The sequence below is a fragment of the Molothrus ater genome, chromosome 3 (genome assembly GCF_012460135.2).
Source record: "Molothrus ater isolate BHLD 08-10-18 breed brown headed cowbird chromosome 3, BPBGC_Mater_1.1, whole genome shotgun sequence".
Taxonomy (NCBI): domain Eukaryota; kingdom Metazoa; phylum Chordata; class Aves; order Passeriformes; family Icteridae; genus Molothrus; species Molothrus ater.
In genome coordinates this window covers 16,195,261-16,217,295 of record NC_050480.2, presented here as the reverse complement: position 1 = coordinate 16,217,295, position 22,035 = coordinate 16,195,261, and the positions used below count along the sequence as shown (strand labels likewise).

The window sequence follows — 22,035 nt, the reverse complement described above, 5'->3', positions numbered from 1 at the left end:
CAGGTTTCTAATGCAGTAATAATTTGGGGAACGCTTAAAAAAAATAATCTGACGCATGGATGTCTTTAAAAATTGTGGTGTGACACCCAACTGATATCGAGCGTCCTATTTATAATGTGGGCCAAGCACCATGCTGTAAACCAGTTCCTATCATGATGATCAGATTGAGAATGAAATTGCATTTCTGTCAATTACTGAGTTGGCAACTGTTCAATATATCTTAGCAGCAAGATGAAGAGCGGCGTCGGCAGCTGAGAGAGAGAGCTCGTCAGCTAATAGCAGAAGCTCGATCTGGAGTGAAGATGTCAGAACTTCCCAGCTACACTGAAATGGCTGCAGAAAAGTTGAAAGAAAGGTCAAAGGCATCTGGAGGTGAGCTGAGGAACCTTGTATCTTACTCTTATGGTAACCTAGAAACCAGAGACCTTTTTGGGTGTCACTTTCCTTCGCACTTCAAAACGCTGTTGTTCATCAGGTGAATGTCTCAAAAGACCTGGCTGTAGATGTGTCTCCTAAATTCACGTTGTGCCGCCTAATTTCCAACAGTTAAAAGAAGAGCATACATGTGTTTGAAAGAAAAATATGTTGTGTGAACGAGTAGCTCATGTTGGCCGATTATTTACAGATTTCTTATTACTGACAGTTTCTTAGAATTTCATGGTTCTTGCTTCTCTTCAATATATATTTTTGTATAGGAACATGGACATAGTTTTGGGGGAAAAACAGCATTTTAAATACTTAAGAAGTGTTGTTTTGTATTAAATGTGTTCAAAAGAAGAGAATTTTAAAGGTGGTCTGTGAGAGGTAGGGGCAACAACCTTTTGACTTTAAATGGCAGTCTTTTGACAGACCACTTGCCTTTACAGGTTTTGAGTTGTAATATTGCTATAATGTTATTAAGCTGACTTTGAAATACCATTAAAATTCATATACCTGCCATTGCTATGAGCTGGAGTAATGTAGTGTCACTCAAACTCAAATGGGTGCTGAGCACATGTTTCAGTGCAGGCTTCTTGCTCTTTTAATGTCTTCTACATATTCTAAGGGAAATAGTGTTTCTCAAACTAACTCGTAATCATAAGCCAAAGTGTAAGGAAAATCCAGCTTGATACTGACAGTGCGTGTAGATTCAGCAAAAATATTTATTTCTTCTCTACTACATGATTAGGCATATAAATGCCTAAATATTTAAATACAGTCTTACTGCACCCTAAGCCCTACACTTCTGTTCCATTTAACACCAAAGAAAAAGCGGTAAGTTTTGCATCTCCCTTTTAGTCTGGTCTTCAGTTTTGCTCTCTTTGCCCAGTAAACCAAGCTTGCCAACATAATTCTCTTTTGTGGCAAGTAGAGAAATTATATCCTTGATGGCAGTAAGACAGGCTGAGCCAAATGACACAGGACTTGGGTATTACCTAGGCCACGGTGTTCCTCATCCCTCTTCACAGTTCATGATTCTCCATCCTACATTATTTCATTACTTCCTTCTTCCTGTGCATGCCTGTGCATAGCTGTTCCTGCCATACCTTCTCTCAAAGTAGGGTCTTTGGTTCTATCCTGGGTGCTCAGCTGGATAACAGTGACCCTGTTTTGTTGCAGTGACTCAGTTGTAGAATTGCTAAATATCCCAGTGTGCTGCTTTCTGGGATGTGGTCGTCCTCTTCATATTTTCCTCTGTATTTTGCCATTTCTCTTCCTGCCCTTCATGCAATTTGTAAGCAGTCAGAGAGATAGCTGTGCATATATATTGAAAGAAAACTGTATTTGTAGGGGGAGATTGCATATGCACCCAGAGAGTTTAGTGTTACTAAAAGAGCAGACAGTATCGGCATTGATGACAACTCATTTATAAAGCAATCACCACTCTACCTATTGGGTTTTATCCAGCTTTCTACTTTTGCATTGATTTATACTTCCTACTTGGATTTTTTTTTTGTTCATGCCAATAGTTTGGCCAATCTTTTTGAACTTCTCTTGGACCTAAAGTTTTCATTCCCTGTCTTGTTTTATCCCTCTTTGCTCTTTTTGTGTCAGTGTGGATTTTATAGCATTTTCTTCTGCTTCCTCCTTCTCAAAGAGTTTCCTTATGGCACATCTTCCATATAATTTAACCACGCCACTGGTATTTTCAGGTGCTACACCAAATCTCCCCTAAAGAAATTAATTTTTCTAAAATGTAGTAGTTCTGTGAAATGGCACCAACACTTTACAGACCAAATTAATTGGAATTACTTCTGGGTTTAGTCTTTTTGGTTTTTCAATTTCCACCAAAAATTAGGATTTAATAGACAGTATCCTTATTACTACTGGACTTTGAATGTTTCCCCTAACTGCATTCACATTTTTATTGTGTGGAGTCCTGTATTCCCTATACAATACCCAACACAAGCTTATTATCTTGTGTTTTCGGAGTTCTCTCGTCCATTATACATCATTAATCTCTTCTCGTGCATTGATTGCAATTACTTTTTGATTTACAAAAAGGTAATGTACCAAATAATTTTACTCTCAATTCAATTATTTCAAGAAAAAAATGTGACATTTCAGCTCTGGGATTCTGGAGTCTTTAAAGACTAACTTCTTCCTTACAACTGTAGGTAAAAGCGTGATCTCTTCCATTGTTTCTATGTGCTCATTAAGAATTTCACGCTTTGGCACTGGTGCAATATTCTTTGTTAAAAGGCTTTATTTAACCAAGGTCTGAGAAACTCAAATGACTATGCCAAGTTGAAACTTTCCTGGATAAGCAGCATCCCTAGCTATGAAATCCAGTCTTTTTCATAGGTTATTTGGCATGTGAGACAGAAAATACTTCTTCCTGCCAACTGCCAGAGGGTTTGGGATGGCAGCTTCAAATTTATTAGATGTCCTATTAGCTTCAGGGCCGATAAGCGGATGCCTTGAGATGGATACAGGGACAGTATCGAGATAGAGATCCAAATATCCCCTCTTTTCCTAGCAGCACTGGGACAACAGAATTGACATATTATCTAGAAATTGTCCCTGAGCAGTGGAACACCCGTCTGCTCTTCTGGGATTTGGGTGGTGTGTTTTCTTTACTCTCTGGCACATCTCCATCCTTTATTTGAGCTGGTGTCAGGTGTGAGGAAGTGGCTCAGACCCAGGGGTGGTGAGGACAGGGCATGTTCAAGATCTCACTTCTGAGGCAGTGATCTTCAGGGAGTGTATGTGGTGGCACAGCCTTACTCATCATGCTTAGTCTCCAGCTCATGCAACGAGTGTTAGGTCCTTAATATTTTTAGCAGGCAGTGTTTCTATCTGTCGACAGTTACTGCTGTAATTTCTTGTCCTGACATCAGCTTTCTTGTACACGGAACCGGTATTTCAACCCTGCATTTCTTCCATTCCCTGCCTTTATTACTGTGCCCAGGCTCCTGTCACATCCTGTAGCCTTAAACAGAACTCTGTACCTGGAAGTAAATAAACTAAATATCTCAACATCCACAAGCCTGAGGGATTTCCCAGAGACATTGCTGAAGGCTGGAGATACCTTCCCTGAAGAGCAAGTGCTGTTTGTGCAGCTTCTCCCAGTAACGAGATCCAGCCCCCATTAATGCTTTTGCTTCACTATGAAAATTATTCATTTTTCATTTAATCTAGAAATTGGTGCAGTCAGCTGCAAATCCTTTGCGTGTGGACAAGCTTAAACCAAGTCAAGAGAATATCAGTTTAACCACAAATTAGGCCTGACCCTAATCTGAGTAGTAAGACATGAGAGCTATAAAATGTCTCTGGGTCCCTTTCCACCAATATTCTGGCATTTCCACATGGTTCCAAAAGATACTTATTTCCCTCCCTCCCGTCCAGACTGCAATCCATGCTGTGCAGGTGATGGTCAGTGCTTTTAAGTTGTTGACTCAATCCTTTTATCTTTTATTTTGTTCATTCCTTCATTACATAGTAAAGCTTTACTGTTTTTCTGGGATTCAAATTTACATATTTCCAAGGAAGCAGTACTTCAGTCCTTCAGTCGTTTTCTAAATATCTGCCCTGGTTCTAGACCAAGTGCTTTAAGTTTTTCACACTAGCAATTTGTTCTTTTCATCAAAGATATCTGTTATCTCTTTGTCATGTTGTTCCTTTTATCATTTATAATTGCAAAATCTTGTTGTAACATGCTGCCTAAACACATTTCCCTTTTAATACACTGGAAGAACATTGAACCGGAAAAAAACCCTAGAGTAATTTAAATCAAGGAATCTAGATTTTTAAAGATACTTGAAAAATTCTGAAATAACTTCAAATTACTGCTCTTAATTGATTTTTTTAAAATAAAATGTAAATGTCCTGATAATCATATTCAGTCAAAGTCTGCTAACTTTAAATTAAATACTAGGTCAGGTCATTATCTGATACCAGAAACTAGTGTCTTCCACATTGCCATCTCTTTTGTTTCCTAAAATGGTGGTGTCAAAGGCAGTGCCTCTGATCTCATCTTCCTATATTAAATTAAAGAAAATCAAATAATCTAATATAAGCATTCCCTTAGTATGCAGGAGTCTTAAACCTTGTCATCTTGTTTAGATTGTTTTGACACATCTAGCATGCAGTGGGGTGACTGGTAGCTGTGAGCTGACCTTGTGAGCTGACTCCTTTGGGTGATTCCAAAAGTCATTGCCTGCTTCTAGGCCCCAGGTGGATTTGGTTTCCCATGAGAGTCTCTTTTTCTTCCCTTCTGCCTCTTCCGCAGTAGCCCAGTCATGCTTTCAGTGTGCCCCTGTGAACTCCAGGATGTATCTGAGAGTACCTTGGCCTGAGTGCCACTGACTTTCTCCAACACCATCATGAAGGATTTATAGTGGTGTGCAAAGTCCAGCTCCTCATCAGAAACAGTAGAGCAGCTTTGAAGGAAATTCAAAATCATCAAAACTATCAAAATTGCTGCTGTTGTTGCTTTACTGTTCTCTGTTTTCTCTTCAGTCTGCTTTTTATCCCTTTACTTTTTGTCCTTTTTTCCACTTCATGAAGATCATGCTGTGCTATTCTACTTTGTTCACTTATCTCTGCCCTTCCTGAAACAGCAGGAGTCCAGATCCCAGTATCACCTGTGTGAGTTTAAGTGGAAACAGAGAGGGTGTCTCAGAGAGTTGGGAGTGTTTCTGCCCACCCACTTCCACACCTGAAGCACAATCTGTCAGGTCACAGGTCTGTTCGCAGATCTTGGATTGGCTGCAAGGAGATGTTCTTCTCCATCACTCTGGCTCAATTTGGGGAAGCTTGGAAGAAAGCTGAGCCTTCTAGAGCCTAAGGAGAACACATGAAGGGGAGTCCAGGGAAGTCATGGTGCTCAGCTGAAGCACAGGGGTCCTGCTTCACAGGCTGCTGCTCCATCACACACACAACTGATGGTGGATAAGTGGGACACTGGAGTGGAACCTCTTTGCTCCTGTCTGTGGCAGCAAGAGCCTTACCCTATATCAGCAGAGGTCTGTGAAAGGTGTTGATTAGTTACAGGGCAATTGAGGGGGCAGCTGGTTAGAAAAAAGTAGTAGACATAAAAAAATCAACAGGCTCCTAAAATGGGAATTATAGGTGCTGTGGAGATAAAGGAATAGAGTAAAGATGCAGTTGTATGACCTTCATGACAGCAGTGTGGGCCTAAAGTGCAAGCTTCAGGGCTGGGAATGTCGTTGAGTGTGTTTCCAAGCCATGAGTGATCAGCACCAATCCTGGTCCAAACCTCTGGGATTCAGAATTATGGCATCATGGTACTATATTTATATGATGTTTGAATATACCCATGTCCTATATTTATAATTTGTATTTTTTTTGTCCTAAGATATTTTAAAGTTCCTTTAGTTACTGTCTTGTTTCTTCAGACGTACTTTAGCCTCTTCCTTTTTATCATTTTTACACACATGCATGTGTACATAGGAAAAAAATGCTAGGGGAAGTCTGAACAAGTGTAGATACCATTTGATATGAGATCTAAAAGTGAGTAAATATAATGTATCTACTTACTTTGAAAGTACTCATCTAGCTTTTATGGACTTGAATTTCATTAGATATTTGTATTGAAAATGTGAGTCAGGATTTTTTCTGGGATCTGCTTCACAATTCAGAACTTGCCATTTGATCTTCTTCAGGTTACTTACTCTTTCTGTGCCATAATTTACCTACATCATCATCATAACTGTAATTATAATAATTGCCTACTTCATAAAACATTATGGGGCTCATTTATGAGTTATATTCATAAGCTGCTCTGAGAAACTTGGTAGAAAGATTCCATAAAAATATAAGTACAACTATTATTTTATTTAAAATGTGTGTAGCTTACAGACAATGCTGATGAAAAGTAGTGCAGTAAAGCACTTTTAACTTATTCATCAATGACTTGGATGAAGGGGCAGATGCCTGCTCAGCAAGTTCACTGGTGCCAGGAAGCTGGGAGCAGTGGCTGATACCCCAGAGGGCTCTGAGCCCTTCAGAGGGACCTGGACAGCCTGGAGAGATGGGCAGGGAGGAACCTCCTGGAATTCCACAGGGGCCAGTGCAGGGTCTGCAGCTGGGCAGGAACAGCCCCAGGCACCAGCACAGGCTGGGGTGACCTGCTGGGCAGCAGCTCTGCACAGAAGGACCTGGGGGTGCTGCTGGACAAGGAGCTGTCCATGGGCCAGCCCTGCCCTGGGGACAAGAAGGCCAAGGGGACCCTGGGCTGCATCAGGAACTGCATTGGCAGCAGGGCAGGGAGGTGATCCTGCCCCTCTGCTCAGCCCTGGGGAGGCCAGTCTGCAGTGCTGGCTCTAGTTCTGGCATCCTCAGGACAAGGGAGACCTGGAGCTCTGGGAGAGGGTCCAGCAGAGGGGGACAGAGATGATGAAGGGACTGGAGCACCTCAGTTCTGAGGAGAGGCTGGGGGAGCTGGTGCTGCTCAGCCTGGAGAAGAGACACTGGGAGGAACCTCATCCATGTCTGTCAGTGCCTGCAGGGAGGGGCCAGAGCATGGACCAGGCTCTGTCCAGAGGCAGTGGGACAATGGGGCAGGAACTGAGGCTCAGGAAGTTCCACCTGAACATGAGGAAGAGCTTCCCTGTGCAGTGCCTGAGCACTGGGACAGATTGCCCAGAGGCTGTGGAGTCTCCCTCGCTGGGGATAGCCAAGAACCACCTGGACACCATCCTGTGCCCTGTGCTCTGGGATGGCCCTGCTTGAGCAGGGAGGTTGGAGCAGATGACCCACAGTGGTCCCTTCCAGCCTGACCCATCCTGTGGTTTTGGTAAAGCAGCAATTCATGAGTGTGCTCTCACTGCACCTGACATAGTTGCTTACTGAGCATGATGTTCCAGGTGGTAGCATTCCTCCTAGTACAGGAGGAGACTTTAAAAGCTAGGCATGTACAGTGATCACTGCTCTGGGATGTACAAGGTGAGGGAGTAGCAAGTCTCACCAAGCTGGGAACTCAGTACCTGGAGCCTTTCTGAGGAGACAGGAGCTCGAGGTCCTTCTGCTGCCCAGACCCATCTGAACCAGCCACATGGCAGCTTTGGCACCCATTCTGCAGTTTAGAGAACTGGGAGCCTGGGAGAAACCATTTTGACTCAAGTTACCCAGAGGTTCAGCACAGGGAACAGCCACTGCTGAGGCCAGGCTCTGCCTTTATTGGAGCAGGAGTTTCCAGCAGAGACCCCCATATGTTTAATGAATTGCCTCAGTTTAAAGATACATCCAGAAGTGGACAGACTGGAGTCTCCTTCCAGACTTATTTAATTATTTGCATTTTAATCATAACTCAGCTTGTTCCCTAAAGCAGTCATTTTTTTTGAGTGATGTGTTGCATGTACGTATGGAAATACTAACCTTAATGCTGTGTGTTCCTACAGATGAGGATGAGGATGATGATAATATTGAGATAGATACTAATGAGGAGGCTCCTGAATGCTCTGTTACTGGAGGTGGAGATGAACTTACTAACCTAGAAAATGACCTTGATTCAACGGGTAATTTAAATAATGGCTATTTTGTGTATTTTGCATGACTAACACTCCATCATCATATAAATACTGATGTGCTGCTTGTCTCTCTGTCAGCTTTATTTCCATGTGCCTTTTCAGGTCTCTTAAACCCTAATGTTTAATATCCTGCATTCATGTTTAGTTGAAGTTTAAAATCAACAAAATCATTATTTCCAACAATATTAGATTTAAATGTCTCTTTCTCTTTTGATGGGGAAGGGGGTCTAGGCCACGTTGGTAAGGCAGAGCCACCTGAAAGCACCCTGCCTGGGTTGTGCCACGTGGGCAGAGGGATGAGCAATTGTGTGGGTGACTACAGCTGCCACTCTGCACTGCCATCCTGGCCCATCTGCTCAGGGAAGAGGAGAAAATGTATCTTTCTGTGTTCATATAGACTTGGTGTCTCTCTGGTGCCTTCCAAGGACCAGTTCTTGTGTTTACACCTTGTTGCCCCAGTGGGGGGCATGGAGGTATAAATATGAGCAGAAGCAGTCCTATTTACTTAAGAGTGTTCAAATAACAGGGGTTTTATAAACACATGAAGTCGCAGGAGTGTTACTTCCCCCTTTCAAAAAAAAGCCCAGCTGGAATTTAGATGTTAAATGTGGTGCTGAATACGTTGGAATCCTACAGTTAGCTCAGGCCTGGAGTAACTTGGCCAGCACAGGACTGTGTCTTGAAACAGGCAGTACAAGAGAGAATATCTTCAGCATCCTCTGGCTTGATTCTGTGCATGCCAGTTAGACCCAAATGTGTAGTCCATAATATGTTAAATCAGAACCTTATTTAGTGGTTTTTTCTTTGTAAATTAAACCAACAGTGGTGTGTATATAGCATTTTGTAGTCTTGCTTGCATGCAAAGGATTTGAGTAATGTCCTTTATTTTTTTCTGTTTGAGGATTTCCAGACACATAAGAAAATATATTTATTGTTTCCAGCACTTGAATTTGACTTACTTAAATCAGAATCCTGTCAAATAATTTTCCAATAGAAACTGGTTAATTTTAGAAGGAAGAGAAGCTGAATAAGTGAATATTCCTGTCCCAGTGCCCAGTGACCTACCAACATTTATTTCTGTGGGCCTTTTTTTCTGAGAAGTACCTTTTCAGGGATACAAACCCACTGCCCAGTTCTCCATGTCCACCATGGGGAGACATCCTGGAAAAGACCTGGGACATGATTTTGCAGTTCAGTCTGCACAGTAGCCAGGGGTACAGACAAGTAAGGAAGAAGATGGGCAGTAATACAGAAAGCAGTCTAGTGTTGTGGTAGAAATTACACTACATGAATTTTGGTTTAAATCTTCCAGTCCTACCAAGTGTAGGCTGAATCTCCTGGGAACACCTAAAAGTACAACTGTCAAGTGACATCTCAGATTTGGGATCATTATGGACCATCTTAATTAGTCCCATGCTGAATCTTAGCCCCTCTTACCTCTCTCAAGAAGAGGAAACTTGTTTTTACTCCTTGGTTTTAAGTACCGCTTCTGTCTGTATTTGTCAGTGTTTCTACGTGTTGTGAACCTCTTATATCATGGTTATTACATGATGTTTATGTATAAACCCACAAGAACGTGCATGTACTTACATGTGAGCCTCAATTAAGGACACCCTGACTGGGTGTGCCAGAGGAAAGGGAAACTATCCTTTTTCATAATCCAGCCCAGCCCATTGCTGCTGGAGACAGGCAGCATTTGACTGCCCACATGCCAAAAATGTTTTGGCTAATATGCATTGGAGTGCTCCAAACCTTGGAAGGAGATGTGTGGCTAAACAGTCATGACTCCACTTTCCACACCAGCTAGAAGTCACCACCCTGCAGTGAAAAACTCAGGTTGTGCACGTGGGAAAACACAGACCTGCTCTTTCCTCTGCCTGTGACCCAAGGCCCAGGTGTTAGTGCATCCCATGAGCAGGTGATGCTCTGCTGGCTGCAGTGCAGGGGTGATTTCTCCCATGGGGCTGCATGTAGAGGGTGTGTCTGGGGGCTTCTGTGCCAGTGTTCCTCTGCTTCCCTGCCCAGGGGCAGCTCCACAGTCTGTGCTGCAGCTTGCTGTTAGCACTTCCTCCTCCTTACGTGTGTGTGTGTAGGTAACTCCATGTGTAGGTGTGTTACAAATTCACACAGCCATTCACAACATTGACATACAGAATGAGTATCAGTGGGAGGTAAAGTTCTCAACTGCTATTCATTTGGGCTCTGATCCAAGTTGCTAAAATTGATTAAAAAATTTGAGGGCTTCAGCAGACTTCGAGTCTGTCCCTTTGACGCAGTTCTGAAGCATTTTATGACTCCTAGTTTTAACATATTCTATGAATCATAGTAAATTATTACTGGAAAGTAGTCTTTTTTGATACTGAAATTTTATGAGAAGCTGTGCCGAGAAGGATGAACTAGTAGTTAATAAAGTTGAGGGGTTATCAATATGTAAATTATATGATAAATTTTCATCTTTAAATAAATGGCTTTTAAAGCATGTTTTTATACCAAAGTATAGGTATGTACCCATTGGGAGTAACTTTAAACATTATCTACTTTCTGTGTTTTTCATCTGCTGTCTGCAAGCATGTTTACTTGTTCAGCTAAGTGTCATGTATGTTTCCCAAGAAAAAAAATCTATGTATGTTACACAAACCTGCACCAATCCCAATCACAAAAACAACTCCTTCTATTTTTTTTAAGTTCAAAATGATAGCAAAGTGAATTAAATCTACCTTTAAATTGCTACATTGTTGTAGCGAGTTTGCATTGAAATGCATCTCACTCTGTTGTATGTGGTATTTGCATATTTAGCAGAACAAAACAGTAAGTTGGTGGATTTGAAGCTGAAGAAGCTCCTAGAAGCTCAGCCACAGGTGGCAAATTCACTCTCCAGTGCTGCTCAGAAAACTGTAACAGATAGCTCAGAGCAAGACATTAAGGTAAGTTTTGCTTAATGCTTTTGTTTTGGTACCTGTGTGTTATGATTGAGGGTTTGTATTTTGGGAGGAGGAAAATAATTTCTTACCAAATCTTTCAGAATCAGAAACACAGAAAATCTTCATGGCAGTGCAGTTAGGTATGCAATGCACTGGGTTTTTTCCTGTTGATTGATCAGCACATTTTCTTTTTTTTTTTTTTTTTTTTTCCCTAATCTTGATACTTGTCATTGGCAGAACACTAACAGCTGTAAGAAGCTCTCTCAATTCTGCTGCTCAGGTTGTTACTGATATCAGAAATGCAGCACAGGCTCCATCCTGCTGCTGGTGCAATCAGCAGCTGGACTACCTGACCTGAATGGGAGTGGGGTTGGACTCTCAGAGATTTGCTTCCCTCCCAGTCCTGGCCCTCTGTTTTTCCTACATTAAAATTAAGCTGTGGTACAATTTAAAGGCTAACATACTTTGGGTGCTCGATGAGTGCTTCTGAGAAAAACAGACATGAGTATGTGGTGTATATGGGCACTTTGCCTATTCTTAATGTTCACCACTTCTGCATAAAGTGCCCACCAATCAATTTTCCATTTCATTTTCTTAATTAGACCCCTTTTGTTCTCGCTATTCTATTTTTTAAAAATAGTCCCTGTATGTCATTAATATCCCTATGGCTCTGGGGCACTTCCAGTTGGGTATAACTTTTCACCCACCTGCAGTCTGTGGGGGGAGCACTGCTGACTGAAAGGATTTCCTTCCCCAGATACAGAGATGCTTTGAAGTCCCAAAACAATGACTTTCATTGCTTTTCCCTTACACTGTCGGTTCCTATAAATTGGTGATGAAAGTGTGTGGCAGCAGCAGAGGACTTTCGGTCTCTATCTTTGAACAAAAGGAAGCCTGGATCAAGTCTGATTTTTGCGTTCAATTTAGCTTTCTGCAGTGGATTTAATGCAAAATGAAGCTGGCCCAAGAATAATACAATGGATTGAAAAGGCTAACTGAATTAGTGGGCTTAGAGGAATACATTTGTAAAGTGGCAGAAGTCCGCAGTCATAAAAAGGTTTCTTAAAATGGGATTTACTAGCTAATCACACTGATATTTTAGCATGTTGCCAGGCCTAAAAAATTAGCCATGTTTGTTTATTTTGGTAAAGACTCTAGTTTAGGCTGTCAGATGGTTATTATACTAATAACAAGAAGCCACCTTTTATTTAACCAAAATCTTATAACCACCTGACTAGTGCAGCTGAAAAGTCATCCAGAGGTATAAGCATTACTTGTTTAAGCCTTAATTCTGTGAAATGACACACAGGCTGCCTCTTAGGGTAATTTGCTATCATCTAACCTGACAAAAAATTGTATTTCTCTACAAAAAGCATTTGTGAAGGAGTTGATTTTTTTAAGGTTCTCCCACAAAAAGGTGCAACTTAACAGTTTATCTCTGCATGTGTCTTTTCTAAGGAAGAGTTGAAAGGCGGCGTTATAAGGAATATATGGTGTCCATCTGTTCTCATGGAGCTCTTGGCATTGAGGTGGATTTGTTTTTTAATAAAATGCAGTTTACAGGTTTCTAAATGAGGCATTCTGTGTTTGTGGAAAAGGATAAACTGTTACCTTCCCTTGGGGATTGTGTATCCCCGGCCTCCTTGAGGCGAGAGAATAGGCCGTTGGAGAACTCCCTCATTACCGATTGTCTCAATGCAGAGGAAGGGCAAAGTCTTGGTAGCTTTTGATAACCAGTTTCAGCATTCAGCAGGCTTAGCTATTAGTCATGCATCTTAGCCTTTCCCTATTTACTTTCAAAACACTTAATAAAAATAATAAAAGATTAGGTATAAAATGAAATATTTGTTTGGTACACAGCACCTCGGTATCTGCAGCTTCCACACACCACAGTGGTTCAGTCTTCTGGGATATTTTGTGTTGATAGAATCATTTGAATTTGTTACCAGTATTAACATAGGAAGCCCTGGAAAAGATAATTGTAGTTTCCTTAGCTGTAAAGGGCTTACTTACAAATCTGGCTTTGGAAAGTTATAGCTGATGAAATGCAGTTCAGTGGGGTAGCATTATAATCCTACCTTTTAGACTTCATCCAGCATTAGTGGTTTATCTCAATGGGCATAAAATTAGAAACTAGTTCTTCTTGTCATACAAGTCTATGGGACTACAGAAAACAACAGATTTCTGTACCAGGCAGGGAGAGAGGCTAAAGGCAACACGCTTTAAAATGATACAGATCGTGTTCGGGGGCAGAGACGCTGCGACTTGGCAGCAGCACACGCAGGGCTTGGCACAGCAAAGGTGCAAAGGAGCGAGTTTTTGTTTAAAATGGGCATCGCTGGCAAATGCTGGTCACAATGAAGAGGTCTGCTTGGTAAAGAAGTAGAGAGTTCTGCAGGAGGGTGCCCACAGAGCAAAAAGCCAGTCGTTGCCACCACATATTGAACAAAAAAAAAAAAAAAAAAAGGAAAAGTTAATCGCTCTTCTACTTTTTTTCTCTGCAGCTGAGACTTCCATCCAATGTAAACCATGGCCCAAGTTGTGAAATCCACTTTGTAAAAGCGTGTCCTGTCCCCTCACAAAAACGTACCTTTCAAATTAATGTCTTCCCGCTTGTAAACAAAAGAAACTGTTGTGTGTCTGGTTTTTTCCCAGCAGAATGGAACAGAGGAACATCGTGCTGAGCGATCACAAAAAGCGGCAGAACGGTTTAGAAATCCCGTTGTGTTCAGCAAGGACTCGACTGTCAGGAAAACTCAGCTCCAGTCTTTCAGTCAATACGTGGAGAGCAGACCAGGTAGGAGAAAATATAAAACCTGTTTTCCCATCTTATGATTTAATAATATTTAACAATAAATATATGAAAACCTGATAATGTAAGTCCACATTTCAATACATAAATATCAAGCTTTATAATAATTTTACATGTCTTTTCCCTTTTTTCAAGAGATGAAAAGGCAGAGATCAATACAGGAAGATACAAAGAGAGGAAATGAGGAGAAGGCTGCGATAGCTGAGACTCAGAGGAAGCCATCAGAAGATGAAGTGCTTAATGTATATTAATTTTTTGTCTGGTTTCATGATTGCTGATAATTCCAAACTGTATGTGGAAATAGTGCCTTTATTTGTTAAAATGAGATGTTAGGGTTTTTTAGATGTCAATCTCCAGTGCATTCAAAGCAGAGTGAGAGGGGTGCACTGTTGAATTAGTCTGCAGTGTGGTGATAATTGTCAGATAAAAAAAATGAATTTTTCAGAGTTCCACAGCCCCAGCTTCCTTGAGACATTTCCATCAGGGCACTTCCCATAAAGAGATTCCAGTATTGATCTACCGGGAGGATTTTAATTATTACAATAGCAGATACCGCAGAGCTGCAGTTAGAGGGAAGAGTCACATGAGACCTGCTAGAATTTCTCAGCCAACCCATTTTGTTGGCTTGGGTTAATGGGTGTTCAACCTTTCCATTATCCAGATCAGCCGTGAATTACTAGCTGAATGATGTTTGCATTAATATAATATATATGGTAATTTCTTCACTTAATTAACGGGGAGGTTCAGCTCAGTAGGGGTATGGGCTGATCATGTGTAAAATTGATTTGTGAGGGAAATATTTGATAGACCGCAGGGAGAAAGCACGTTTTGATGGACAGCTGCGGGACAGAAGCAGGAAGGACCAAGTTTTAACCTGAATTTTTTTTGTCTGAAACGCAACACAGCCTTTGAGGGTGGTTGTTTGTTGGTCTCCACAGTTTATCTGAACACATTTGTCATTTTTGCTGAGGCAATCTGGAGCTGAGTAGCAATTTTGTACTGCTGTCATATCTACATCCAAACATCGAACTTTTTATGAGCCAGAGTTATTTTTAGCCCAGTAGTACTTTTGCAGAGCTGAAAAGGTCTGGCACAGTGAGTTCACATTATATATGCAGATGATACACATGAACTCTTGGGATATTACAGCCTGACACAGCATTTCTTTTCATCTTCTAATAGCAATTGTTAACAATTATACATGCTGACATTAGGGAAGTTTTCATACTATTTTCAATTAATTATAGTTGATGAAAGGCAATATATTGCACATCACTTCAACTCCCCGGACTGAATTTTTTTCTTTCTTCAGGGTCTGCTCTGAGGGAGTTTTGTTTTTGTTGTTGCTGTTTTTCTGGCTATACAACAGGTTGAAAAAGGTTTTCCATTAGAGATGCTACTGTTGGCTATTGTCTAGGAAGAGAGGGACCAGATTAATGTCCTTAAATTTGGATATCCCAAATTCAAAGTTCTGTGCTCGTTGCTGTCCTGGGAGCTCATCCATGCTGTTAACTTTCACTTTGAACATGTCTTTATTTGAAATAATATGCTGATGTATTTATTATGCCTGCTGCCTGAATATGAAGCTGAATTGATTATTTCAGACACATTTACAGAAAAAAAACTGAAAGCGTTCAGTGAAAGTATCTGAGACCCTTATGCAGCAACAAGTTAGCCTCTAGTAGGGAAATAAGTCTCAAAATGAAAAAAGCCTATGTATTTTTCTGTTCACAAAGGACAGTGATTTTTGTTTCTTCCTTTACAGGGTGTAGATGAAACATGAAATAATTTTGTCAGGATTTTTTTTAACCTATTTAAAACATTCACCCAGGCTCTGGGTCAGGTATAGAAGGAAAAAGTTCAGGGAAGGTTACTTGGAAAGAGTAACATGTTTTTCTTAACTTATGCAAAAACATGCTTCAGGAATTACATTTTAGCATTGTGTACAGCCACAACACTGTGTGAAAGTTGTTGGGCCACATGAGAATAACTTGGAGGTACTGAATGCCTTTGCTTGGGCTCCTATGAGACAGGCAAATGGCTTTGGAAACACTTGGAGATCTGTGTGGTCATGTGCAGGGAATTGCTGAGGAGTTACAGGGTACAAGAGGCAGACTTGGCTTGTTAGAGTGTTCTCACAGCTTTCTTGGTAGGGTTCGGTAGGATTTATCAACGTGGCATCCCTTGGCTGCCTCCTGGCCAGGTGTGATTGGTGCAGAGGCAGGACAGCTCTGTTGGTCCCTGTGCACCTGAATGCCTGCCCAGGGCCTTGTCACCACTTTCCAGGATAAGAGTTGGAGTTAATTAGTGATGTTTTGCAGATCACCCTGTGGGCAGGCCAGTTGCTTCAGTCAGGGAAACCCAGAGGGGCAGGATGGCCCAGGGTGGGGGCCCTCAGTGCTACAGTTGGCTCAGAGGAGCTAAACAAGCCAGAGATCTTGTTCAGGGTTTGGTTTTAATCTTAAAAGCCCACTTTTTAATTGTCATTGGACACTCTTGTGCTAGTTTTTCTAGCCCTGAAAGTTAATGTTTTAAAACTGAATCAGACCTGAATGGAGTAGAAATGGCACATTAAATAGTGCTTTATTTGTATTACCTTTCTTTTCATGGCACTTTGTTACAGCAGCTTTTGAGCACTTAGAAATAAATTAAAGGAATTTCAAAATAACTGCCAGCTAGTAAAAAACTGGAAAATCAAATGTTCCCTAAGGAAAAAACCAGGATATTTTAATAAACAAATGAGGACATTTGGCAAAATTGTAAAGTTTATGAAATGTGTTAGCTTTTTGGTAGTGAGCATGATATTTGGTTGTTTAGGTAAGTGCCTTACTAAGTGTTTGTGGAAAGGAAAAATGCAACTTACAAGTGATGTTTTTTCTTCTTGTTTGTTCTCTTTAACAGAAAGGGTTCAAAGACACCAGTCAGTATGTTGTAGGAGAATTGGCAGCACTAGAGAATGAGCAAAAGCAAATTGACACCCGTGCCGCGCTGGTGGAGAAGCGCCTTCGCTATCTCATGGACACAGGTACGGTGCCCAATTACACTGTAAACAGTTTTGGCAAATTGAGCGTTCACAAACTCTTATAGAGTTTTGGAAGTGTGAATCTTTGAAGCCTGAATGTTCAGCAAAACTGCCTTGAAAATAAAAAGGCTGCGATTTGCAGCCACCTCTCTGGGCCCTGGTGATAAGAGTGCCTTCATGGGAAGTGATAACTTGCCCTGATACCGTGTGAGCCAGCACTATTGAACAGTGTGCTCATCCATGCAGAGTTGGAATACACATCTGTGCCTCATTGATATGCCACTGCTTAAAAAAAAAAAAAAGAAAAAAAAAAAGAAAAAAAGTAAGATCTTCACTGTTCTACTGATTCAGTGGGAAAAAAAAATTTGGCCAGCTAAAGCCATGTACTGCATGAAACAGCACAGTACATAGAAGAAGGCTCCATTGACTAGATCACTGAAATTTAAGAATACTATCTGGTTACTGATGCTCCACAATTATTTTATTTGTTTATTTTCAGGAGGATAGGTTTTAAAAGTCTGTAATACTTGGTGTTGAAGGTGCCATTGAAAGGACTAAAATATATGGACAATTTTTTTGTTAAAAACATAATGGTTGTGACTTCAATGATGAACTTTAGATGGGTATTAAGTGCTGGTGGTCATCAGAGATGGAGAGGTTAAACCATATCAATTGGAAACAAAAGGTGCATTGGTGTTTCAAAAATAAATAGTGTTGTAGATCCAAAAAATGTTCTTCCTGTCCAGGGGAAAAAAAGTTAGTTGATCCAGATTACTTTGTGGGTAAATTGTCTTTGTGAGTTATATGGGTATTTGATGTCATAAGCTTGAAGCCCGTCTTTAACTGAAATAATGGGTTTAAAGTAAATTTGAATCCAGTGTTGCATTTTGTAAAACAGATGAATTGACTTCAATTAAAGTTCAATACTTTGAAATGACCCTGCCACTTGTTTCCAAATATTAGGGTGGTTTTTTCAACATATTTACTTTCTCATGTGCTGAAGTTTTTTAATTTTTTAAACTAATTTTACAAAAACATGTAAATCAGAAACTATTTCCATGCTGAGTGGATGCTTGTTAATTAGGACTTTTACCTATTATGGTCTTTTGAAGCACTTTTTCAAATGCGTTGCATCTTGATCTTTAGTTATGTAGCTAGAAAAAAATGTGTGTGTATTTTCCTGCACTTTCTTGTGTACTTTTTTGTATTTGTGAAATGTATGTTCTGCACAAAAGAGCCAGTACAATATTTCGCAAGTCTTACACGTACTCCAGATACTGCCTATAGATACATATGGAGTCATCAGCATAGCACTTGGGGATTTTAAAAACTCTAATAAGCATGTTATTATTTTATTTATGTCATTTCATCCATTTTAAAAGAGATTTCTTACTGATTTTAATTTCTTGTATTTTGAAGTATGGCAGAAGTTGCTTTATTCTTCCTATCAGACCCATGGTGAGGTTAATTTTTTTTCTAAGTGTCCTGCATAAAATAGGAGTCCAGCACACAGCTGGAGAGTAAGAGTGTAGTTTAGAGGTTTGTAACTAGAATACTGATACTATCCATCACTTCTTGGACTGGGGAGAAGGGGATAAGTGGTGCAGCCATAATAAAATTTTTACTTTTAACATTTTCAGGATTTAAGTTAAAGCAATTTATTTGACAAGTCAATTATAATCATCCTGTGTTCTCAGCTAAAAAAAAATGCAATTTAGGAGAAAATATGTGAAAACTGGAGTTTTTAACCTATAGTTAACTTTATAGCCTTGAAAGCAGGGATTCTTAAACTTCTCTAACTGTGATTCCCATCTTACCAGAGAGCCTTCAGAGGTTCTGCTGTATCTCATCTCATTAGTGGCTCTCTTTGTCAGGATGGCACTTGGTTGTCTTCCATTCCTCTCAATGGGAGTAATTCCTCAAGCAGACAAATCAGGAGCTCGTGCCCATGTCTTCATCCCAGCTTCTTCTGTCAGTCTGGGCATCTTTGCCTCAGTGTCTGACTGAGAGAGGGATCTGGAAACAAAAATGATGCGTCAACACCATATGACCTGCCTGCCTGCACGGGCCACCAAATGGTCTGTAAAGCCAAGTCTGAAGGAAGAAAGTAACCACAGCATGGGAGCTAGAAAAGCCAGGAAGGGCTGATGATAATGATCTCGGGGTTTTGCAAATACTCCCTTAGGTGTTAGTACACACTAGAAAGATGAGAAATATTAAATGCTGCCCGCTCTCAGAGTTGTTCTGAAAATTCTTTTGATATTTGGGTTTTCTGAAAATGCAGGCTTTAGGAAGACACTTGGGCATGTGTAGCAAAAAGATCCTGAAAACTCAACATGAAGGACAAGAACCACAAATGAATTGGTTTAATAATTAACACTCTTTTAAAATCACATCTCTTTCTTGATTTTGTAGTGTTTGGGGTTGTAATACTGGAAAAGCTCAAGCAAGTAAAGGTTTCTGTTGACCTTATTTCTCAGCAGTTGAAACAGGGTATCATGTTTGTACATTTGTGTCAGGAAGGGCTTACACTGAATGATCCTATAAACTGTTTGCAGGGTCATAATCCCCATCAGTGTGGGAGAACATTTGGTACTGGGATTTTCAGCGTTGTTTCTATGTATGCCGAGACCATGCAAGAGAAATTTAACAACTGAGAGACTGCCATCATGACTAAGTCATTTGCCTTGAAATTAAATTCAAGAAGGTGGAGCATGGTATGTGTCTGCTGTGTCTGCTGGGGACTGGACCATCTTTTCCTTCTTCACTATGCTTGGCCTAGTTCTTTAGTAAGACTACTAGGAAGAAAGCACTGTCACTTGCTTCTCATCCTTCTCCAGCACAGAACTGGGGGTGTTTTTTCCAGTGGGGAGACTCTTTGCCACTTGGCATCTCTTCATCCTTAGGAGTTCGAGAGTCCTTTTTGTTGCTTAGCCAGGAGAGATTTTTTCAGGCAGCAGCTTGAACATTATTGTGTATCATTCATTTCACAGAAAACAATTATTGTATCCTCTTCCTGTCAAAACATTTGTTTTACTGTTCCACCTGTCTTGGTGGGAATTTCCTTACTATGGGCTAGTGATAAGACCAGAAAGGTATAGTGACTAACCCTTGGACACTGCAGGCTTTGGTAAATGTGGAAGTCCTATGGTTTCACCAAAAGAGAAGCAACTCTAAGTATAAATAATATATGTTCTTGGTTAGATCCCAGCTTGTGGCATTGTTTGACTTTGTTAGATATTTCACATTTTAGAGAAAGTTTCTAGCACTTAAGATTGCAAATAAAAGGTTGAAAATGCCACCCTGGCTTTGATAGGGACACAGTGACTGTGGGTAGCTGGGAGAAGTTACTGGGAACCTGGAGGTTCTGGCATGAACAAGGAGAGAGGAGTCCTTGACACAACTGCTCTCCAGTCCATTCCCTAGGATGCAGCCTGGATTGCAGAGTATCCATTCCACCTCTGCCTTTGGAGCTGCTGCCCTCCATAAGGGAAGGGCATCTAATGGAAGTGGGGCTGTAGGAAGACAGCCCAGGTCCTTGTCTGCACATGGATTGCCATTTTCCTGCTCTGCTAGGGAGCTTTTTTGGCCGGGGAAGACAAGTTTCTGGCCCTTGGCCAGAGGGAAGCTGATACTTTCAAAGTTCGTCAGCTAGGCGACAGAGTTTGGAACTGGCTGAAGCTTTGCATTTCCGGTGCCAGCTGCTCATGATTTGACTAGAAACACTTTCCTAAGATGTGTGAAAACATAAAAGTTATTAAAATTCTTGGGTTGCTGATTTCCATTTGAATCTGAGTAGTCACGCTTCTATTAATATGCAGTAATTTATGTCAGTGGTGGCATAACCTCAGACCTCAGTCTGCACTTATAATGAAAATGTAACCTCACCTTGTTCAGTGCAGTGTGGTAGCTGCTCCATTGCAAAGCTGTGAGGGGAATCAGTGCTTCAGTGCCCTGAGCTCCCTGGAATAACTTCATGGCACCTTTGCTGTTGCTGTCAGGTTATAGGTAAGAGTTTATCGGAAGGATTTTGCAACATCCGCCCTATGAAGGACAACACCACAAAAAACTTGCTGGGTGCAAGTCTTTTGAGAGAAGGCAGCCTAGACATTCAAGAGGAATAAGTTGAATGATTGAGTATAAATATCATGATCTAATATCATTGATTTTTCTTCTTCCTCTGTTATAATGGCTTGAAACTAAATGATGACAGAGGTAGGATTATCTTGCTTTCCTTGGGATTGTATTTATCCATGTTGTGCCTAACCTGCTATGGGTAAAATAGTTTTGTCTCAGCTTCTGGCAGGGTCTTCCTCCACTGCAAGTTCTTCCATCATTGCATTTTAAGATGTCCATCATCTTGATATCCAAATGCCAATTAAAATGCAGAATTATCACATAGCACAGTTAAAATAAAAGTCAAAGCATCCTGGTTTACAAATCTCTAATCTGAAATTTATCTCTTTTTCAGTCACTGTTTCTTCACTAATTGCATAAACAAGTATTTGAAAAAAAATTGTAGCTATCAGATATTTTGTTATCTGGTCACGGGGTATGAAGTGTTTTTAATTGTTTTTCTGATTAACTTCAGGCTCCCAAATTCAAGTAGAAGCATATTTGTGTTTTCAATGTGAGATCCTGTACCTTACTAATGGATGAGTGTGTTTGTGGTACTGTACAAGGATTAATGAAATTTTAAAAAAACCCTCTGCTGCTGCTGATTGACCACTGATGGTGAATGTAATTGAATTAGCAGTGCACTAAAATAAATGTAGACAAAATAAATATAGACAAGAAAATCTGGTGAAAGCTTCTGTAATGTTTTAGATTAATAGGCATACAGAATTCTTCACATTTTTTATTACGTTGTCCCTAGATGAATTCAAAGTAATTGGGGTGGTTAATTTTATTTACACAGAGCCGTTCACAGCGCATTAAATAATAGAGATAATTGAACAAGAATTGTCAAGTGTGTACTGATATCAGACATATTACAGAAGGGAATGTGCATAAAACTTCATTTCTATGCAGCCATTGTTTATGGTAATTAAGTACACAGATTTATCCCTTGGTTGCCTTCCAAGCTTATGGCAACTGCTATTGTTGTGCTCCATTAATATGTAATCAGGAAATAGTTTAATTTTCTAATCTGCAGTTTGAGAATTCACTTTCTAACAACTCTTAATTACTGCATTGCCCTAATGATGCTCATGGTTAGGAAAACTGAACCAATAAACTCCATGGAAGAAGCCAGAGGGGATTATACTTCCAGAGGTGGTGCTTACTTAATAAACTTGTTATGCCTTC

At 40.5% G+C, this 22,035-nt stretch overlaps 1 protein-coding gene across 12 annotated transcripts in view; it reads left to right on the top strand.

Annotated features, from left to right (window-relative positions):
• The window catches only part of EHBP1 (EH domain binding protein 1), a 205,539-nt gene that overhangs the window by 152,377 nt on the left and 31,127 nt on the right, over positions 1 to 22,035 (top strand). For 3 of the 12 annotated variants that reach the window (XM_036380064.2, XM_036380059.2, XM_036380053.2), the window contains 6 exons: positions 225 to 372; positions 7,845 to 7,961; positions 10,770 to 10,897; positions 13,550 to 13,691; positions 13,842 to 13,948; positions 16,608 to 16,731. In XM_036380064.2, coding sequence (XP_036235957.1) covers positions 225 to 372; positions 7,845 to 7,961; positions 10,770 to 10,897; positions 13,550 to 13,691; positions 13,842 to 13,948; positions 16,608 to 16,731 — 766 coding nt within the window. The remainder of the gene's footprint in view (positions 1 to 224; positions 373 to 7,844; positions 7,962 to 10,769; positions 10,898 to 13,549; positions 13,692 to 13,841; positions 13,949 to 16,607; positions 16,732 to 22,035) is intronic. The other 9 variants (XM_036380060.2, XM_036380055.2, XM_036380062.2 and 6 more) reach the window with 7 other exon arrangements.